This window comes from Entelurus aequoreus, linkage group LG19 (genome assembly GCF_033978785.1).
Source record: "Entelurus aequoreus isolate RoL-2023_Sb linkage group LG19, RoL_Eaeq_v1.1, whole genome shotgun sequence".
NCBI lineage: Eukaryota > Metazoa > Chordata > Actinopteri > Syngnathiformes > Syngnathidae > Entelurus > Entelurus aequoreus.
Window position 1 is genome coordinate 4,295,462 of NC_084749.1, and position 21,949 is coordinate 4,317,410.

At 40.8% G+C, this 21,949-nt stretch overlaps 1 protein-coding gene across 10 annotated transcripts in view; it reads left to right on the forward strand.

Moving 5' to 3' along the window:
- tle2b (TLE family member 2, transcriptional corepressor b) overlaps window positions 1–21,949 on the forward strand; it is a 176,469-nt gene that overhangs the window by 23,922 nt on the left and 130,598 nt on the right. For 9 of the 10 annotated variants that reach the window (XM_062027695.1, XM_062027700.1, XM_062027702.1 and 6 more), the window contains 2 exons: window positions 13,569–13,666; window positions 15,264–15,327. In XM_062027695.1, coding sequence (XP_061883679.1) covers window positions 13,569–13,666; window positions 15,264–15,327 — 162 coding nt within the window. Of the gene's footprint in view, window positions 1–13,367; window positions 13,397–13,568; window positions 13,667–15,263; window positions 15,328–21,949 lie in introns of those variants that run through there. The other variant, XM_062027703.1, reaches the window with a different exon arrangement.

Below are 21,949 nucleotides of genomic sequence, written 5' to 3' on the forward strand. Positions count from 1 at the left end.
TTCTGCTGTCAACTGTCCTTCTGAGACCTCCCATGAAGTACGGCAGGGAAAAACTTTAAAACGGAACAAGACAAGGAAGACTATGTGATTTCTTTAAGATAAATATGTGCCCAGACTAGAAAAAATTGAATTCTAATCAGACTCAAGCATCTCTATTATCTACAACTATAGGGATGTTTCGATACAACTTGTCCCACTTCTGATACTTTAAGGATATTAGAGCCTTATTGGCCAATACCGATCTGATACGATCTAATCACAAAGTATCATACATACTTGTATTATTTTGTAGTGTGGAATGTTGGAAAAGTCTTGACCAAGTTAAATTTCTCAAGAAAATAATGTCATCATTAAATGTCTGGAATTGACTTATGCTATCTTTAAGTTGAAATGGAGTAATGATTTTTTTGGAGACACCTAGTGGCCTGAATAATTCATGATTTTAAGCTCATGATGCATTAAGTTGGTTGATGCGAACACCTTTGTTACTGGATACTTTCTAATATGCTTCTGCCTTGGAGACTTTGTATGTGTAAGTAATAAGCAACTGTAAATGTTTGCTACTTGTTTATATTGACAAATGTGCTGTTTTAGACTGCAATATTCTTCAATTAAGAACACTTATAACGTATGTCTAGCTTGTGTGCTAGTGTGTGCTTAGCTATTGTGTAGCTGCTAGCTCCTAGTAGCCTGTGGCCTACCATGTTTACCTTTTGTGAATGACTTGACTAAAATAGAAGAAATGGCTAACCTTGTGCTTATAGGTCTTAAAAGTGTGACGTGGGTCTTGCTGGACTCTAAATCGCTGACTACAAGACTCTATGCTTGAGTTTTGTTTTTTTCTTAAATAAGTTAGAAACATGGCGCGAACGTGCCGTGTCAGTAACTACCACAACCGTGATAATGACCACTCGATTTGTTTCATTTCCAGCGTGAAAGCAAAGCCAAAGAAAGTCAGGTTAGCGAGTTAATAAAGAGACGATGAATAGCCTGCATAGCAGCCGTGAGATGATCAAACATCACTTAACGCCATCACCTGGTACACATTGGTGTGTTCACAGCTTTTTCCACACTGGTAAGTTTGAATCTAAGCCTGTTTTTATTTTGTTGCACACGTACCGTTTAGTTGGATGTTAGCATTAGCTAAGCTAAGTTAGCTGCGGGGTTACGAACCACGTACAGTATTTGAGGAAAAGGCAATACCCCTATTCATAGATCAATAACTGAGACGACTAAGTATTCCCCACATTAATGCACCGTGTATTTCAGACTTGAAGTATATTTAGTTTGAAACACATTTCTCCAGGAGGCACCATACATTGACAAGTTCTGTTGACTTACCTCTGAAAGGACGACCGTTTTCTCTTTCTGATGTAAAATTGCGAGGTCTGCACACATCCAAAGTTGGTTTGTCCGTGAGCCTTTACCGACTTTGCATCCCGAAACGTTTGGCACGTATAAAAAGTGACTCTGACGACCGAGATACAGGACACGTTCGGCAGCTTGCTCTAATCTCGTCTGGTAGATGTACTCGCATGGATCAATTCCACCAATTTGACTTATTTTTTTGGTACAGTCCCTTAATTTGTTTCTTTCTTTCTTACGATGTGTTTTAATCCAGTTTGTTGTTCTTTCCCACAATACCGCTGGTTGAGTACAGCCATGTAAACTTTGTCCAGCAACAAAACTACAACCAGAATTTAGTTAGATGTGCATGTTTTGGATAATACAGACGCATACATCGGAAACAAATTGTTCAATAATTTTTTTTGGTGCAAAATAACTAAATCTACAAAATCAAATATTTTTTTGGTCCTAAAAAGTAATCGTTCCTACTTAACCTAACAGAATATAAATTAATCCTTTTTCTTTTGATTTAGGGCTATATAAGTAAACTTTGATTGATTTACCAGAAGTCTGTCCTGCTTAACTTAAGAGTATACGTTCAGTGTTGAGCTTTATGATCGAGCAGCTCTTCTATTTTCATCAGTATGAGAACTTTGTTGACAGAAAGAGAGGGGAGATATCTGTGATTTATTTATGACTGGCAACATTTATTTATGAAGGAGATCTCCACTCAATGTGTTTATTGTCTGCATGCAAAACTTTGTTTTAATTTGTCATTAAAAAGAAGCAACACACACAGCATAGCTCTTTAAAGTGGAATAAATGACACGCCACTAATAGTTTTGAGCCACATACCTCTCTTCTCCTACCGAAGGGATGTTTTAATATCCTCATTGATTGACGACGTGTACTCGACCTCGGACTACTCAGTGACGAAACAAACACGCTCACATAAATATTGGACTTATTGCAACCATGCAGCGGAATACTTCTATTTTAACTTTATTCATATACGTTCAACTTACTTTAGTTATCTGCTATACTGACAAGAGCCTACTCTGTTCGTGTTGGATACTATGTTGGATACTATGCCGTGTACATTTTTCCTTTCACCTCATCAATTCTACCTCTAAATCACTTTGAAAATGAATTTTAAAAACGTCAACAATACTTCATTTACGTTCCGTAACCTGTATAATGACCAAGCTGTAGCAACATTGTTATTGTAAGAGTGAACACTGAGGAACTCTTTTTCTAGCGAACACTGAGGAACTCTTTTTCTAGCGTAGTAACACATTGTCGCGCTTCGGTATTTGCCGTAAAAGCTAACTACGGAAAGAGATAAGCTAAATTCTATGTCAACACAAAACGCGTTTGAGTTTGTAATGCACAACACAATGTGATAAGACACCAATCTGTACTGACTGAAAAATGTAAACAATCATATTACAGTATCTGTAAAGTATTAGCCCACATTTCATGTTTTGTTTTTACCTAGCTAGCCAGACAACGTATGTACTGTAGTTGTAATAACACGCATGACGTGCTGCGTGTATCATGATCAATATAAAGTGTGACTCACTCCATGGACAGTTGTGCATTTGGTCCAGCTGGCCGGGATGGTTTTTTTCTGTTTTTTTGTGTGGGTAAGCACTCTATTTGTGTTGAAATAGCATGACTCCAAGTTTCACATTTTGCAGCTTCGAGTCAATTTCACATCTGGGCTTCCGTCAGCTCCGACGTCTCACCCTTCCTTTGTGCTGGCTTCTATTAGCAGCAGTTTCATCCTCCGTATATTCAGCTTCAAAAAGATAAGGTTGTGAATCTTAATTTGTCCAAAAAATAGTCGTCTTCGTTGTCTGTAATCGATTCTGCCATGATTAGAACACACACGTCTTTGTTTCCGGAAATAGGAAAACACATTTGTTGCCAGATGTCGGAAGTGCGCTGCTATGAACACGGAAATTAATGTGCTGAAAAAATCTGTCCCGGCAATGATTAAAATGATCAAAATAGGGTAAATATTGTACATATTACATATTGTTATATACGTGTCTGTTACTACATTATATGTATATATTTGCTGTGTATATAAAATGTTGATGTAGGGTTTTGAAGTTGTTTTAGGGGGCTTTGAAGGCTACAACGGTAACTCTCATTAGCTGCTTCTTCCATGCGTTTTTTATCATCCTTAAAATCCTCCCCCCACTCCCCCAAAAAAGACATGTGTGTTCCTGTCTCTTATAGTGATTGTGAACGATAGGCAAAATTCCAAAATAATGCAATTCCTCTTTAAAGTAGGTCCACACCACAGACATGCTGCCTCAATCCCATCATCGCAACATTCGCTTTCGTCGTGCTGTTCTGGTGATCAAAATCTTTTTTACGGCGGCACCACCACTCAATTGTGCGCAAATTCCATTCATACTGTAACGACCTGCTGGTGTCTGTTAATGTCTGTGTGTTATTAATGTTCATTGTTCCCATGATCTTGAACCCACCGTGCATGAAAGGGGATTGGCGGAGAATGAGGAAATGTTGTGTGTCTGGGAGTGACGCACAAAGACGGCAGGAAGTGTGTGCACGGGGAGGGAATATGTGTTGCAGTTGGGCCGGTTGTTAGCATACGATTGGCGATAAAAGTTAAAAAGAGCAACATGCTTTGTGTGACTTCTTCTAGAGCCTACAATACATTATCCATCCATCCATTTTCTAACGCTTGTCCCTTCCGGGTCGCGGGGGGTGCTGTAGCCTATCTCAGCTGCATTCGGGCGGAAGGCGGCGTACGCCCTGGACAAGTCTCCACCTCATCACAGGGCCAACACCGATAGACAACGTTCACACTCACATTCACACACTAGTGTTGCCAATCAACCTATCCCCAGGGGCATGTCTTTGGAGGTGGGAGTGGCCTATCCCCATGTGCATGTCTTTGGAGGTGGGAGGGGCCTATCACCATGTGCATGTCTTTGGAGGTGGGAGGGGACCATCCCCAGGGGCATGTCTTTGGAGGTGGGAGTGGCCTATCCCCATGTGCATGTCTTTGGAGGTGGGAGGGGCCTATCCCCATGTGCATGTCTTTGGAGGTGGGAGTGGCCTATCCCCATGTGCATGTCTTTGGAGGTGGGAGGGGCCTATCACCATGTGCATGTCTTTGGAGGTGGGAGGGGACCATCCCCAGGGGCATGTCTTTGGAGGTGGGAGTGGCCTATCCCCATGTGCATGTCTTTGGAGGTGGGAGGGGCCTATCCCCATGTGCATGTCTTTGGAGGTGGGAGTGGCCTATCCCCATGCGCATGTCTTTGGAGGTGGGAGTGGCCTATCCCCATGTGCATGTCTTTGGAGGTGGGAGTGGCCTATCCCCATGTGCATGTCTTTGGAGGTGGGAGTGGCCTATCCCCATGTGCATGTCTTTGGGGGTGGGAGTGGCCTATCCCCATGCGCATGTCTTTGGAGGTGGGAGTGGCCTATCCCCATGTGCATGTCTTTGGGGGTGGGAGTGGCCTATCCCCATGCGCATGTCTTTGGAGGTGGGAGTGGCCTATCCCCATGTGCATGTCTTTGGAGGTGGGAGTGGCCTATCCCCAGGTGCACCGTGCTGCCCTACAATTCATTAAATTACTTTAATTTGTTTTCACGTAAAAAAAACCACACACTTATTTTTAAGGTGTTACGGCTTTTATTTTGCCATGGTGGGCCACCATGATCAATTACATTAAGCAGAAACCCTGACAGACATCGGCATGACTGTAATTAGGGATGTGTTGGTCGATCAATACGCGATCGCCATTGCCAATCAATGCCCTTCAACGCCGATCACAGACGCTGTAATTATGGCTGATAAGCTAGCAGCTAATTGTGTACATCCATAAAGTGTGGAGCCGCTCCCTTTAGGTAGTAATATTCACCTCCATTATGGCGAATAAACTGCACTTCTGAGGCGTTTATATCAGTCATATGGTGGCCAGCGGGTATCTGCTGCACATCACACTCGCCTGGTGCATGAAATTAACCCAAATGATGCAGCCGATTAAAGGCCCACCTGATCGAGCTTCTCCACTTGCCTTTTGTGTTTGTACGTGACACAATGTTGTGGTAAGAGTACACAGCCTTCATCTCACCTTAAGTCCAAAAAAGCAGCATGTTGTTGCAGACGTCTTGGCCAATACTTGGCGTCTCTCATACTTTCATTGTGCCTTGTGCCCCTAAATATTTCACCAGCCAATTATTATTTCATGCTCTTTCCCAACGTGTCTCTGCATGTCTCAGACGCTTTCATGCAAAATGAAGAACGGGGGGCAAAGAGTGGTGGAAGTGGAAGGCAGGAACAAGTTTTGTGTTTGCTCAGGCCTTCTTGCACGGGCTCGCCCGCTAACGCCGTGCAGATACTGCCGCGTCTGCAGAGCCCGCCGGGGGCTAAACGGGGAGACGCGAAGAGGACGAGCCGCCAGATCGAATTATTTCTTACCCAATCACTCGCAGACGTGCATCTGTTCCACACTTGCGCTCTCATTTCCAGCGGGGTGGAAAGAACCAGAAGTGGCCTGTTATAAAAGATGAACCGAGAGAGACTAACAAAGCCTCAGATGATGGCTCTCAGACAGAATGCGAAACGAATCACGCCGACGTCAGCCACCAGATGGAGGATTGCAGTATCGCTTGCCAGTGTTGTGCAAGCACGCCGTTACCTAACACGCTTCCACTTCACAAAGACGTTGTGCCAGCTTAGATATGAGACTTTGCAGGAGTTTGGATGATGCATCACTGAACTTTATGACGACTTCTCTTGCGTCTAAATTGCCATACAATAGCTTACACTAATTGGTGCAGCAAATGTAGTCGATGCACTTAAGCAGTGAAATCAACTGAAAAAATAACACTTTGTAACAAATGTTTTCTATTATTCTAATTAGTGGCATAACATTTCAAGTGAGCTACACTTACAGTAATACCTCGGTTATTGTTAATTATGCGTTTCAAACAATCAGACCAAGACCGAATTATTTTTTTATCGTAAGAAATACTGTAAATCCAATTTTTAAAAAATGAACACAAAATACACATTTTATAGACTCAAGGTGCACAGACCTCTGCCAGGCCCTACCTCCCAATAATAACAAAACACTTAATTGCTTGGTTTTTATGCCATTCCTGACATCATGTTGAATATGAATTCAAACCATAACCAAGCATGCATCGCTATAGCTCTTGTCTCAAAGTAAGTGTCACCACCTGTCACACCACATCGTGACTTATTTTGAGTTTTTTGCTGTTTGCCTGTGTGTAGTTTCTTGCGCTCCTATTTTGGTGGCTTTTCCTGTTTTGTTGGTATTTTGCTGTAGCAGTTTCGTGTCTTCCTTTGAGCGCTATTCCCCGCACCTGCTTTGTTTTAGCAAACAAGAATATTTCAGTTGTGCGGACGCTATCCTTCTCTGTGTGGAAATTGTTGACTGTCATGTCATGATGTACTTTGTGGACGCCGTCTCTGCTCCACACGCTGTAAGTCTTTGCTGTCGTCCAGCATTCTGTTTTTGTTTACTTTGTAGCCAGTTTAGTTTTCAGTTTCATTTTCCATAGCCATCCCTAAGCTTCGATGCCTTTAGGGGCATTTGCCTTTTGTTTATTTTTTGGTTTAAGCATTAGATACAACGTTTACAAAGCAATTAGCTACCTGCTGCCACCTACTGATGTAGTATTACACGGTTACTCTGCCAAACTCCAGACAGCACCGACACTCAACAACGACACTTTATTATGTGCAGACTATAATTACTGGTTTGCGTAAAATATTCTTAACCCAAATAGGTAAAATTACATAATACACCAGACTGTATCTCATGGCACACCTGTGTGTGCGTGGTTGAAAAACACTGATGTAGACCACAAGGAGGTGATTAAAATCATAATACGGCCCTTCTGCTTGTTCCAGCCAACGAGTGCTCTCCATTCTGCCTCTACTGTGTTGAACCATCATTTCCACGTAGCAATGCTCGTCTGTTACGGGCGTTATCCAAGCCAGTCAAGACACTGACACAGGTGGTGATGGTCACGGTAACTGGATGACACCGCCTCCATCCTGTTATGTGATCCAGTCAAAACAGATCTCACCCCCCCTTTTGCTTACTCCACCCTCCCCTCCCTCCACTCGCCATAGATAATCCTCCCTAATTCCCTGCTTTGCCCGTGCACCTCCTCCAATTTGTGATTGACTGCTGTCCCCCGAGTATCGTGTGTGTGTGTGTGTGTGTGTGTGTGTGTGTGTGTGTGTGTGTGTGTGTGTGTGTGTGTGTGTGTGTGTGTGTGTGTGTGTGTGTGTGTGTGTGTGTGTGTGTGTGTGTGTGTGTGTGTGTGTGTGTGAGACCCCTTCCCCCTCCCTCCCCACTCCTTCCCATGCACCACCTAGATTAACGGGATCAGTTTTTGGTATCAGGATCCTTTATGACGCCTGCATTAGTACTCTTTCGCGCACACACACACACACACACACACACACACACACGACAACACAGGAGGCGATGGGCTGTTTTTCTGGCCCTCGGTGACAGCCTATCGGACCCCCAAACAGTCTGCACCGCCATCTGTCGCAGCACAGGGGAGACAACTTCAACAACAAATGTTTGCGGTGGCCTACATACGCCTCTTTGTAAATATTCTACACGTTTCCGCCCCCCTCGGGTCCCTTTTTTCTTCAACTCTGCTTAAATGACCTGAAGCAAGAGTCTCCGCTCGCTATCTGCGCTCGTTGTTACTGGAACGAAGGATGGCTCTGGATCTTGAAAGGCTTTTTGTATCCCATATGTGTTCATGTCCAACTAGAGATGGACATTGATAATCAATCAGTCCGTTCACTTTGTCGATTAATCATGTCTTGAAACAATTGAGTGCACAAAATTAACCGAATGCTAATTTTCCTTACAGTTGGATAAGGACGCTGTATTTAAATTTACAAATGTACTAAGATTTATATAGCCCTAATTTTTATAATCATTAGACAAATGGTGTATGACTTATGGATAATTAGTCCCCTGCACAGACTTTTTGCTTGATGGTGGGCAAACATTTGTAGGATAGAAACGTCACTAGCAATCATTTTAGCCTCTTCTTTATCAGCATTGTGCTTTTTGGCTGAGGTTTTAGTACAAACTGTAGTGCTGTATGAGCCACTTACTGATAACGACCATATTTATTTGCTTCTTCTCTTTTTTTTAACTGTAAATTGCATCCAACTTGAGTTAGTCCCTCCCCTTAGAGGGCGATTGATGGATGGTGGTTAGATGCCATTGCTTCACACTCACCGTTTGGGGCATGCTGAGGGCAAGGACAGTGCAATGTGAGCGTGGGGCACACTCACTGGCTGTATTGACACTGCACTGATTCTAGAGGTTGTATGTATGGGCACCTCAAGATTTGATTACGATTAAAATATAAATAGATTATTTATTAATCTTTAATTGTTCTATTGTATATTAATAGTTTGTATATTATAATATAATATGAATGTATTATATTTAAATATTTATGTTATTTTTGAAGGGGTCGTCGTTTGGCTACTAAACCTTTTTGGATACTGCGTCGTTTCTGGTTTTTGGATGTTAGTGCTATAACGTATCCGGTGGGATACGTTATAGTTGTCCGGGGTGTGTCAGAGGGATGAACGGAGGGCTATCTTACTCAGTCAGCATCGTCTCCTCTGTAAGAACCTCAGTCTATCCACCCGTCTGTCTGTCACACTATCTCTCTTTTTTGCCCAACAGTCCTCCTCGCCAACTTCCACTTTGGTGTGTGTGTGTGTGTGTGTGTGTTATAGGCTTGTGCATGTGTTGGAAATCTACATGTTGTCATTGGTTTCGCGGCCATATGTGTTGTATCACTATTTCAATCTACCCTGCTGGTCATACCACACCCTCCAAGCCCCCCCATGGTGTGTGCTGTGTATATATCAAGGTCAGCGGGGATCTGCTGACAGAACAACTCCACCCCCCGCCTGTTCGCCCCCCCCAAACGAACACACACAGAGTTGGCGTAATGTGCCCATCTAGACAACCCCACGCTGCCTTGCCTCAACTCACTTTAGCTCTGCGGATGAATTACTGAAGGAAGCCACCACATCCTGACCTCCACCATCGGACTAATTGAAATTAATTGAATTCAGTTTGTCTAGACCTATGAAGCTCGCCACTGAAACCGCCAATCCTGTAGCGCTACAGGCGGATCTCTTTGGTATATCTTCATGCATTATGTATCTTTATTTCTTTGGTGTGAATTGTTCATATGCTTGTTTGTCGTTTTATTCGAGTAACCCTCGATGTCTACTGGAATAATGTTGTAGTCCTGACAGTTGTTTACCTTCCACATCGGTGTAGCTTCTGTCCAGTGATGCGAGTGTTGGTGTTTCCCACTGTGGTGCACATAGTTTTCCAGTCAATAGTAGGGATTGGTATCAAATTTGGTATTTTTATTGGTGCAGACCAAATTTCGTCTGTACTGCTTATGAAAATTTCATATGACGGTTAGTTATCGTGACCAAAATGATCACAGTTATCATTATTATCGCAGAATTGATGAATGTGATCAAAAAGTGACCAGGTTATTTTTTTGAAATACCTAAAGTAGGCAGACACACTGTTAGACAAGCCACTATTTTGCATGTTTTGGGTTTCTTATGCTTCACTGATGGTGTTTTAGTATTTGTTTTAATGGCTAAGATTGTATTGTTTTAAATATTGGTTTGTACTTCAGCACTTTAAATGTTATTAAAATAAAGTGTGGAACAAATCAAATCTATTTTATAATATTTATTATTTCTGGCGGACGTTGTGGCGCCCTACTCTGTTCAGCGGTCCTTGAATGTCTCATAATCGTCTGAGTATAGAACGATCGCTTTGTTCTAAGAGAGCACAGTTTGTAGGTTCAATGTACACAATTGAATATAACTGTAATGTGTTTATGTAAGTTTAGATTGGGGTATGTCGTTTCTCAATGGGGAAAGACGTTAATGTTCTCGTTTTCATGTTGGCATTTAAGCTAGCGAGCTGGCGCCAGCAAGCACGTGTGTAGGATTGGTACCAAATTCTGTACTTCTTTGGCATCAACCCAATCTCGCTGGTAAAATGTTATGGTACCTGGTGTGCACGTGACTTCACGCCCGGCTATTCGCGCTTTAACACTTGGGGATCACTCCAGCAGCACTGAGAGTGGACTCAGCCAAACTACTTCTCGGTAATGTTGCAATTATCAATGCCAACAAAGCAATTGACCCAAAAAATGCTGCAACGTAAGTTAAGTAAGGCTACACCTTTCCAAAAGTGTGCGAGCTTGATGAAAACCTGCACTGCAACAACGTAATTTCCCCATTGTGGGATAAATAAGACTATCCTAATATACATTGGCTTTGTTATTGACATGCTACTCAGTGTTTCCCATAAACTGCCAAGATACCTGTGGCGGTGGGGGCGTGGCTATGGGCATGGTCACCAAGACATCATCGAGTAATTTGCATAATTTACTACAATGATACGATTTTCTCTAAAAAGGCTCAAAAAATGTATACTTACTAGATAATAACAGTTTTGTTTTAAACGTCCATCCATCCATCCATTTTACAATATAATTACAACACTTTATGTACATATTTATATACAGATTTCAACAATAAGTTATTCACTGAAATATATTTATTAATTGTGGTTCTTACAAAAAATATATCTTATAAAAATATAAAAGCTAAAATGTCTCTTAAAGCTCTGCCCCTTTAATTAGTGCATACTAAATAATTTAACTTTAGCCTACTACTACAACCATATTATTTACCAGCAACATAAAGTGAAACAGAGGCAGAGGTGTCCTGCCACAGTCAGTAACAAATAAACAGAAAACAGTAGTGGTGGTAGATAGACACAAAGCTTCATCAAACATCTGATCCACTGAACAAAGAGCTCCAAAAATCTTGATCCTACACTTCTCTTTTGTAAAGGGACGGCGTGGCGAAATTGGTAGAGTGGCTGTGCCAGCAATCGGAGTGTTGCTGGTTACTGGGGTTCAATTCCCACCTTCTACCTTCCTAGTCACGTCCGTTGTGTCCTTGGGCAAGACACTTCACCCTTTGCCTCTGATGGCTGCTGGTTAGCGCCTTGCATGGCAGCTCCCGCCATCAGTGTGTGAATGTGTGTGTGAATGGGTGAATGTGGAAATACTGTCAAAGCGCTTTGAGTACCTTGAAGGTAGAAAAGCGCTATACAAGTACAACCCATTTATCATTTATTTATTTATAAAGTAAATCTGAACAGCCAATATGGGCATCTACATCAACTATATGATTTGCCTGAGAAGCTGGACAGGACCAAAAAAAATATATATATATTTGTGGCGGCCTTAATTCTTTTGTGGCGAGCCGCCACAAATAAATGAATGTGTGGGGAACACTGCTACTGATTAGCATTAGCGATTTTTCATGGCGATTTTAACACCTCCAAATGTATTGATAAAAACTATAACTAAGATGCACGTTACAGCTGGTGCGTAACAAGTACAATACTTACAGTATTAAGACTTTCTAGGCCACAACAAAAACCCAAACAACGCAACATAAACCATGCACTACTGCCATAGAATGTCTTGGACTTGCAACTGTCATTGCAACTTAATGTCATACTTTCAAATGAGACTCAGAAATGTGTTAATCAAACACAATAACTGGACGGCAATTATCATTATCAGCTCATTTTTAAACGTTACAATGAAAAAATATATTTTATTATCAAAACCAATTAATATTTCCCAACACACAACGGTAATGAAATTTGGTACCGTTGAGTACCGATATCCATTTCCAGGTACCTGGAATTACTACCGTATCGGTTAAAATGTGAACGATACCCATCCCCATTTGTGCAATTACCAATTTTTGACCATTTGAATTTAAAAGGGTAATACCGTCAGGAGTTTTACCGCGGTTTTCATTAATACCGTTTATCGTACATCCCCTACTACTGATTCACGTACAATTAAACAATAACATATTTCGACATCTTTCTTGCATGTGACATCATGTCCAGTTGCAGCCTCTGCACCGGCTCAAGCACTTGGCGGGAAAACAGGCGTATTTATAGCCGACTGTCCATTGACGGTCACCAATTTGGGGTGTTGTCTCCCTTTCCGACTACAACACACGTGCCACTGCTGGCTGTTTTGCTTGTGCTATTAGTTTTGTGACAGACACATGCGGTTTTAACCCCAGATTGATTGGAAATATTCCATTTTTTTAGTTTCATGCTTTAACCTGTTTTTCACTAATGCAATTGTTAGCATCTTAGCACACTGCTGTTAGCATGCAAGCTTTTAAACACGTTTTGGTCATATTGTTTGTTACCTGACGCTATCTGGACAGCGTGCTAACTGTTAGGATCTTCAGCATTCACCTGAAATGTCTAAAGGAATTGCAATTTCGAGTTCTTTGACACAAATCTATAACCTGTGTATTGTACTGGTTTTGAAGGTGAAAGCTACAAAAATGGCCCCCGCATCCTTTCATTTGGCAGTCTGTGGCCCTCAGTGGGAAAATGTTAGGGCACCCCTGATCTAAAACATCCCTCGACAGGACAAATATGGCAAAGTGTGTGTGTGTGTGTGTGTGTGTGTGTGTGTGTGTGTGTGTGTGTGTGTGTGTGTGTGTGTGTGTGTGTGTGTGTGTGTGTGTGTGTGTGTGTGTGTGTGTGTGTGTGTGTGTGTGTGTGTGTGTGTGTGTGTGTGTGTGTGTGTGTGTGTGTGTGTGTGTGTGTGTGTAAAGGCTGGGGGATGAGGGGTGTGCTTTCCCCTGAGAGGTGTTTGTTTTGTGGCTCCTTCTTTGGCTTTTAGCAGGTGCCGTGATTCCCTCTAAGTTATTCTAATGACATTTCCTCCCTTTGTAGGCTGGAATACATTAGCAAGCTGGCAAGAGTGTGGAGGATGCTAATGTGGAGGGGTGGGTGGCAGGGAGGGAGGGGAAGTCGGAAGAGTCATTAGAGGAGGAGGAGGAGAACACAGGCCGAGAGAGAGGACTCAGCTTTATGATGTGTGGAAGAGGAAGTGACCTTTCCTCACACTTTCATCTTCCCTTACACACACACACACACACACACACACACACACACACACACACACACACACACACACACACACACACACGTGCACTTCAATGTCCGTCTTTCATCATGGTCTTCTCTGTCTGTCCTCTCCCCATGAAGGTCCCCTTGCAACCTGGCCAGTCTTTCAAGTTCACCGTCCTGGAAACTCTGGACCGGATCAAGGAGGAGTTCCAGTTCCTCCAGGCCCAGTATCACAGGTATGCAGGCTCACATTGTATACAAAAACATTTAATAGCACATGTTCATGAATGACATGTATAAGTGGGAATGCAAGAAGAGAAGGTAAACAGTAGCTAAAAGGAGAGAAAATTAGCTAAAGAAAATAACTAGTAGCTAAAGAAGAGAAATAGTTGCTAAAAGAGGAGAAATAGAAGATAATATAAGAGAAATAGTAGCTAAAGAAGGAGGTAAGAGAAATAAGTAAGTAAGTACCAATGAATGTGGCGAAATGATTCTCTGCATTTGACCCATCACCCTTGATCACCCCCCGGGAGGTGAGGGGAGCAGTGAGCAGCAGCAGTGGCCGCGCCCGGGAATAATTTTTGGTGAGTGAACCCCAAATTCTACTGAGTAGGCTATAGTAGTAAATAGTAGCTAAAAGAAGAGAATAGTAGCTAAAGAAAATAACTAGTAGCTAAAAGAAGGTAAGAGCAGAAACATAGTAGCTTAAAGAAGGTAAAATAAGAGAAATAGTCTCTAAAAGAAGAGAATAGTAGCTACAATAAGAGAAATAGTAGCTAAAAGAAGGTAAGAGAAGAAAAACAGTAGCTTAAAGTAGGTAAAATAAGAGAAATAGTAGCTAAAAGAAGGTAAGAGAAGAAAAACAGTAGCTTAAAGTTGGTAAAATAAGAGAAATAGTGGCTAAAGGAAGAGAATAGTGGCTAAAGGAAGAGAATAGTGGCTAAAGGAAGAGAATAGTGGCTAAAGGAAGAGAAAGAGTAGCTAAAGGAAGAGAAAGAGTAGCAAAAGGAAAAGAGAGTAGCTACAGGAAGAGAAAGAGTAGCAAAAAGAAGAGCAAGAGTAGCTACAGGAAGAGAGAGTAGCTACAGGAAGAGAAAGAGTAGCTAAAGGAAGAGAAAGAGTAGCTAAAAGAAGAGTAGCTAAAAGAAGAGAAAGAGTAGCTAAAAAAAGAGAAATGGAAGCTAAAGAAGAAAAATAGTCGCTAAAAGAAGAGAAATAGTGGCTAAAGGAAGAGAATACTGGCTAAAGGAAGAGAGTAGTGGCTAAAGGAAGAGAAAGAGTAGCTAAAGGAAGAGAAAGAGTAGCTAAAGGAAGAGAAAGAGTAGCAAAAAGAAGAGAAAGAGTAGCTACAGGAAGAGAAAGAGTAGCTAAAGGAAGAGAAAGAGTAGCTAAAGGAAGAGAAAGAGTAGCTAAAGGAAGAGAAAGAGTAGCTAAAAGAAGAGAGTAGCTAAAAGAAGAGAAAGAGTAGCTAAAAAAAAGAGAAATGGAAGCTAAAGAAGAAAAATAGTAGCTAAAAGAAGTGAAATAGTAGGTATAAAAGCTATATAAAAGAAGATACTTAGAAGGCCAATAAAAGGTAAATGGAAGCTGAAAGAAGAGAGGTAAAATGAGAAAAATAAAAGGTAATGAAGGTTATGGCAAGCAGAAAAATGTTATTTCCCTTTTTTGGCTGAAATACGCATTTAGGCTACAAAGTGCGTTTTATCCGATTACTCAATTAGACAGAACAAAGTTATCGATAGACTAATGGGTAAGGTCTGGAATGGCTATGCTTCAGTGTACTTCCATACTGTACATGCAAGTAAAGTGTCTTGTTTCCACATCCTCCTGCAGCCTGAAGCTGGAGTGTGAGAAGCTGGCCAGCGAGAAGACGGAGATGCAGCGGCACTACATCATGGTGAGTCTGCTAACTTTCTGCTGTCCATCAGTCCTACGGGCTTTTATTCACACGATGTGATTTCATATTGCCAACTCAACTACGCAAACATTGCTCATATATACACGTTTTTGTGCAGCAACTCTCAAAGTGTGCTTTTAAGAAAAATTCCACTATTACTACTCTACTCGAGTTTTTGCTGCCAGTCTTAGAGCCCGAGCTGGTCTTTATCGGCGTTCATACGGCTCACGTGTATTGTAAGCCTTTGTGCTACAAAATCCATGAAGAGCCGAGCAGAATTTGATATGCACCGTCTGCCTTTCATAAACCTGGGAGGGCAGGCAGGATCAGGACTGAGATCTGGATAGAAGGCAAGAGTGTGGGACTAAAAGGATGGACAGAGGAGAGATGATCTGCTACTCACGACATGAATATACTTCATGTTGTTTTATCTGCCACACACACACACACTAATGCTAGCACCATTGATTGGGCTAACAAGGAGGTGTCCAGCATTCTTATTTACTTGTGTTCCCACAGGTGAAAGTAATATTTACATTTCACTGAGAAAGTGCTCAAGTGGAAAAGTAGTCTAAGCCTCAACAAATATTTGCTGTATGTCCTAATAATGCACCTTGTAATGATTGGGGAACTGGACTTTTGTGGTCATTTTGCCTGTCATGAGCAATTCCTCTCATTTTTATGCCTTCACATTTGTAATATACGGCAAGTACGAGGTGGCTGACAATAAAGCTAATGAGCCCATAAAGCCCTCTAAAAGAAATAAAACATTTGCCAACGTTTAGTCAGCTTTGGTATATTTTTCCAGAAAAGTCACTTCTTATCACAAATCAAAGCTTGCTGTGCTACGATCAATCTCTTCAATACGAGTTAGCACAAAATGGCTGCCAGCGGGACACAAAATGAATGAACTAAGTGTTGGTACACATACAAATGCGTCACACACAGAGGCATTTTTGGCGCTGTCTAAAAATTCGTAAGCCGAAACGTTCACTGATGGAGGGGTTTGTCAATCACAGTTCCACTGTATTTGCCTGTGGTCGCCATGGCAATAAGGTGGCATTATTCATTGAATTCAAACACTGCTTTACTTTATTACTAGAGATGTCCAATAATATCGGTCTGCCGATATTATCGGCCGATAAATGCGTTAAAATGTAATATCGGAAATTATCGGTATCGTTTTTTTTATTATCAGTATCGTTTTTTTTGTTTTTTGTTTTTTTATTAAATCCACATAAAAAACACAAGATACACTTACAATTAGTGCACCAACCCAAAAAACCTCCCTCCCCCATTCACACTCATTCACACAAAAGGGTTGTTTCTTTCTGTTATTAATATTCTGCTTCCTACATTATATATCAATATATATCAATACAGTCTGCAAGGAATACAGTCCGTAAGCACACATGATTGTGCGTGCTGCTGCTCCACTAATAATACTAACCTTTAACAGTTAATTTTACAAATTTTCATTAATTACTAGTTTCTATGTAACTGTTTTTATATTGTTTTACTTTTTTTATTCAAGAAAATGTTTTTAATTTATTTATCTTATTTTATTTGATTCATTTTTTTAAAAAGTACCTTATCTTCACCATACCTGGTTGTCCAAATTAGGCATAATAATGTGTTAATTCCACGACTGTATATATCGGTTGATATCGGTATCGGTTGATATCTGTATCGGTAATTAAAGAGTTGGACAATATCGGCATATTGGATATCGGCAAAAAGCCATTATCGGACATCCCTATTTATTACTGTATTTTCTGGACTATAAGGCGCACAAAAAATCTTTTTTTTCTTCTCAAAACTTGACAGTGCGCCTTATAAGCCTAATGTACGGAATAATTCTGGTTGTGCTTACCGACCTTGAAGCTATTTTATTTGGTACATGGAGTAATGATAGGTATGACCAGTAGATGGCAGTCAAACATAAGAGATACTTGTAGACTGCACTATGATGGCAATATGACTCAAGTAAACAATACCAACATTTTATATGTACCATTGGAAAATATAGAACATTACACACGGCGCTCAAAAATCTATCAAAGTGTTTTAGTACGACTTTGGTAAGCTATGAAGCCACACCGCTTGATGGATTGTCGGCGCATTAAACATAGGAGTATTATTATGCTGTGTGTATAAGGTAAGACATTATCTGGCGTTTTGTTTCACAATATTATGCAAAATAAACTTTTCTTACCTTCTGGTACCTGCTGATCTGTATTTGGGATCTGCATAAATCCTGAAAAATTGCGCGCATCCGCCTTTGTAGTCCGTGCCGACATCATAGTCGATAAGCTTCTTCTTTTTCTCTATCTTCTTGTTATGTGACATTCATCCTCCACTGTTGCCATTTCTAATATAAAGTAGTGGAAAGTTCTTGCTTATATCTGTCAGTAAACTCACCATGAAAGCACTAAAACATACCGGTGTAGTGAGTTTACATTATTCACCCAAGGAACTTTAGTTATTAGAGAGTTCCGGTCGGACGCTTTTTCACGGGACACATTTCGGGCGTTGTTGTTGCACTAGTGAGCCACGGATGAGGAGATGCTGCTCCGTTATTGATTGAAGTAAAGTGTGAATGTCATTAAAACAGTTAGCGCCATCTTCCACTCCCGTCCTTGCACGCTACACCGCTACAACAAAGATGACACTGTCCAAGTGGAGGCACGTAAATAAAACGGTGCATCCTGAAGAGACTGTCAGAAAGTGACTTAAAGATGATGTGTAAAACATCATCTAAGCAACATTTTGACCAAAGAACCACCATTACATGTTATGTAGACCAGTGTTTTTCAACCACTGTGCCGTGGCACACTAGTGTATCGTGAGATATTGTTTGGTCTGCAGTGGGAAATTATGCAATTTCACCTAATTGGCGGGAAAAATATTTTTTGCAAAGCAATAATTATAATCTGCAAAAAATGTGCGGTTGTCGAGTGTCTGGAGATCAGCAGAGTAACCATGTAATACTCTTCCGTACCAGTAGTTGGCAGCAGGTAGCTCATTGCTTTGTTAGCCTACTTTGAGACAAGAGAATTAATGATGGTTATGGTTTGAAGTCGTATCAAACAATTGCGTCAGGTATTTGATGAGAACGACTTTACATTGTCAATATAGGCTATTGAGTTTTGTTTTTAACATTTTCTGCTGGTGGTGTCTGTCATGTATTGGTTACTCGGGTCACAGGACAATACCGGAACCATTGTAAGGGGAACTTAAGGGCGGGGGACACAGGATATGATGACATGTGTTTGTGTTGGACACCTGGAAGTGGAAAAAGTAAGAGTGGGAACAAAAGGCAGAAAAAGACTCTTAGCTTTATTTTGGTGTATTATTAAGCTTAGATTGCTAATAAGTGAACTAATAAGTGACAAGTTTGGCACACAACAATGGCGACGAGGATGGGATAGTGTCCCCCTGGATTTTTTCAATGAAAAAAATGTGCCTTGGCTCAAAAAAGGTTGAAAAACACTGATGTAGACAACAATGAAGTCTTTTACATTTAGAAAAAAAAAAAAATATGACTCCTTTAATCCGCTTTATAATCCGGTGCGCTTTATATATGAAAAAAGGTCGAAAATAGACCATTCATCGGCAGTGCGCCTTATGATCCGTTATGCCCTATGGCCTGGAAAATATAGTAGTTGCTTTGATTGATTGAAACTTTTATTAGTAGATTGCACAGTACAGTACATATATATACACACTGAATACGTTTTTCAACTTGTTTAAGTCCGTTAATCAATTCATGGTAAATTGCATCCTTTCAATAATAATAAATAATCCAAAAACTAAGGAAAACCATTGAAAATGTTGGTGAGCGGCTCAGGCGGACTCATATTCTCATTCATATTGGGCATCATGTGCGAGGATTATGCTGTTTTTTGTTCACATCCAACACTGGAGCCCATCTGGTCCCTGCGACAGCTGCAGGTAAAGATGCTAGACCCTCAGCGCTGCGGGCTGTTCTACTTTGTAACGCTGTAGTGGCGCTATGCTCGCTAGGCATGGTTCAGAGATGAGGGGGAGGGACAGAGGGGCTCAAAGGCGGAGAAAAATGGCTCGGGGAGTGACACACCAGAGGGGGGGCTGCAGATGGAGGAGAGAGATACAGACAGATGAGTGGTAGAGGATGGAATTAAAAGGAGAGAGATCCAGCATAAAGACATGATGTGGAGTGTAAGAGAGCAAAGTGTGAGTGAAATAAAAGAGTGGACAGGCACAGACACGTAAATAATGTGAAGCAACAACGACTGCCTGTGCCCACAGAGGAGATAACCCAGAAGGCTATATTTAGCTTGTTAGGCCTGTCATCCACACTGAGGCCCATTTCCATCCACTGTGTGTGTGTGTGTGTGTGTGTTTAGATGTGTGTGTGTGTGTGTGCTTGGGTTATGTTTCCCCCCTGCTCTGCTCGCTACGCTGCACTGCTCCTTCTATTACTATTCATCACTTTTAGGATCTTTAAATACCAAGCAGGATGAGCATCAGACATTTTTATGGTGTGTGTTCACACCTCACACACTCAAATACATCCTTGATATTCTGATCTTTTCAGAGCCATGTTGACATCTTTCTGTCCCCTCGTTCTTCATCTTCCCTTCCAATGCTGATTTTTGTGGTCTTGCGTACATCTCTAAAATAAACTTCTAACTCGGGGCTCTGCGGCAAAAGCCTGAAAATGTGAGGTTTAAAAGTTGTGAAAGGCTCTCAAGGTCTTCCGAATAAGTCAACACAGCTTTTGAAAAGACTTCTTTTTTATTGATATGATTCAGGAATGTTCCGGTTAGGGTTTTATGCTGCCGATACCAATACCGATCACATGTACTTACTGTAACTCTTTTAATGTATTTATGTTTAATTTAGCAATATCATCACAATATTTCAACTCAATTCTTTTACATACATTTTTTGATCACAACAATAACTAAACAATACCAAAAACTACTATCTTCTACGGTTTCAAATCCTTTGGTTTTTCATTTCAAATTCCTCCTGGAACCAGGAAATGAATTCCCGAAAACAGTAAACACTGATTTTGTTAAAATCTAAATGTAATCTCTCTAGTATCAATGGTATACTGATACTACCCTAGGTATCGATACTACAGATATATGGATGGGTCTGCCCTCCCCTTACACGTACGTCTGGCTGCTAGACAGCAACATAATTTAATATCTACTTGTTCATTTCCTGTTAATATCTGCTTACTTTATGCTGTAACACACTTCCATCTACACTTCTTAAACTTTTCTAAGATGCTTGTATTCCTTGTGTGGTTTCAAGTTAGCTTAGCAATTAGCATTCCTTCTTGTCTGCTTCTGCTTGTTTTTACTTTGTAACATGTTTAACTTCGTGATAATAGTACTTGTAAGAAGTGTAGTTTATTTGCTGCAATGAAGGTGATGACTTTTGACCTCCAGTAGGGGAGCGGCTCCTCACAGTGTATGGACATTCACAGTTAGCTGCCAGATGCCTCAGTCAATGGAGGGCCCAGCCAGTGTAGATCAGCTTTTGTTATCGATATTAAAAGGCATCAATCAGCATTGGCCGTACTTTCTACGGAAATCATCCGATACTGATCGTTGCTGACCGATCGACACGTCCCTAATATAATCGGATGAAATATGATATAATCGTTCTTGTCCGAGTCGACCAACTCATAAAGTCCCGTCACCATGTTCAGTGTTTGTATGCAGTTTACTGTATGTGTGTCGGTAATGATAATATCGTATCATTTGCTATGATGCAAATGTTGAACAGAGTTTCATATCATATCGATTTCCGGTACCTGGGAATGGATATATGAAGCTCTGTACCTGGGAATCCATACAGTACAAGTGTTCAGTACTTTTGTGTGTGTTAATATTATTAATTGTTTTTGATAATAAAATCTTCTTTTTTAATGCAACATTTAAACATAATCTGAATATGGTAACTATTAGATATGTGACAATCATTGGTACTTTAACTTTACCTTAATTATTTGTTATATCTTGTTTCATGATTAGGTTTTTGAGTATCATTTGCAGGTCTGACATGAGTTGCAGTCACATTAGATGGCAGTAGTGTCAGAATCAGAAGAGTTTTTATTGCCATTGTTTGAGAACGGGTTCACAAACTAGGAAATGTACTTGGCGCAATCGTGTATAGTTTATGGTAGAGGTGGGAATCTTTGGGCAGCTCACGATTCTATCACGATAATTCAGGAGCTACGATTCCATTAAAAATCGATTATTGCTGCACCTTTAGTTTATATATTATTGATGCAGTTTTACATTTCTTTTCGTTTCACTAAATGAGCGTTTATCACTTACAACTTAAAAAAAACAAAACAGTGCATTTGTAATAGGAAACAGTTTAATTCCCACATTTATTAAATGAATGGAAATGTGTGCAAAACTGGAACACTAGAGCCCTAAAATACAGGAGCTGGTCTGTCCTCTCTGAGAGGTGGCTCTCTTCAGTCAGACAAACTTTAGTTCTGCCTGCATTACTTTATTTACAATAAATACATTGATTATTGATGTTTGCTCGGTTTTGTAATCATCCATGTCCGAATTGCAATGCATCTAAAAATGGATTTCCCCCACCTCTAGTT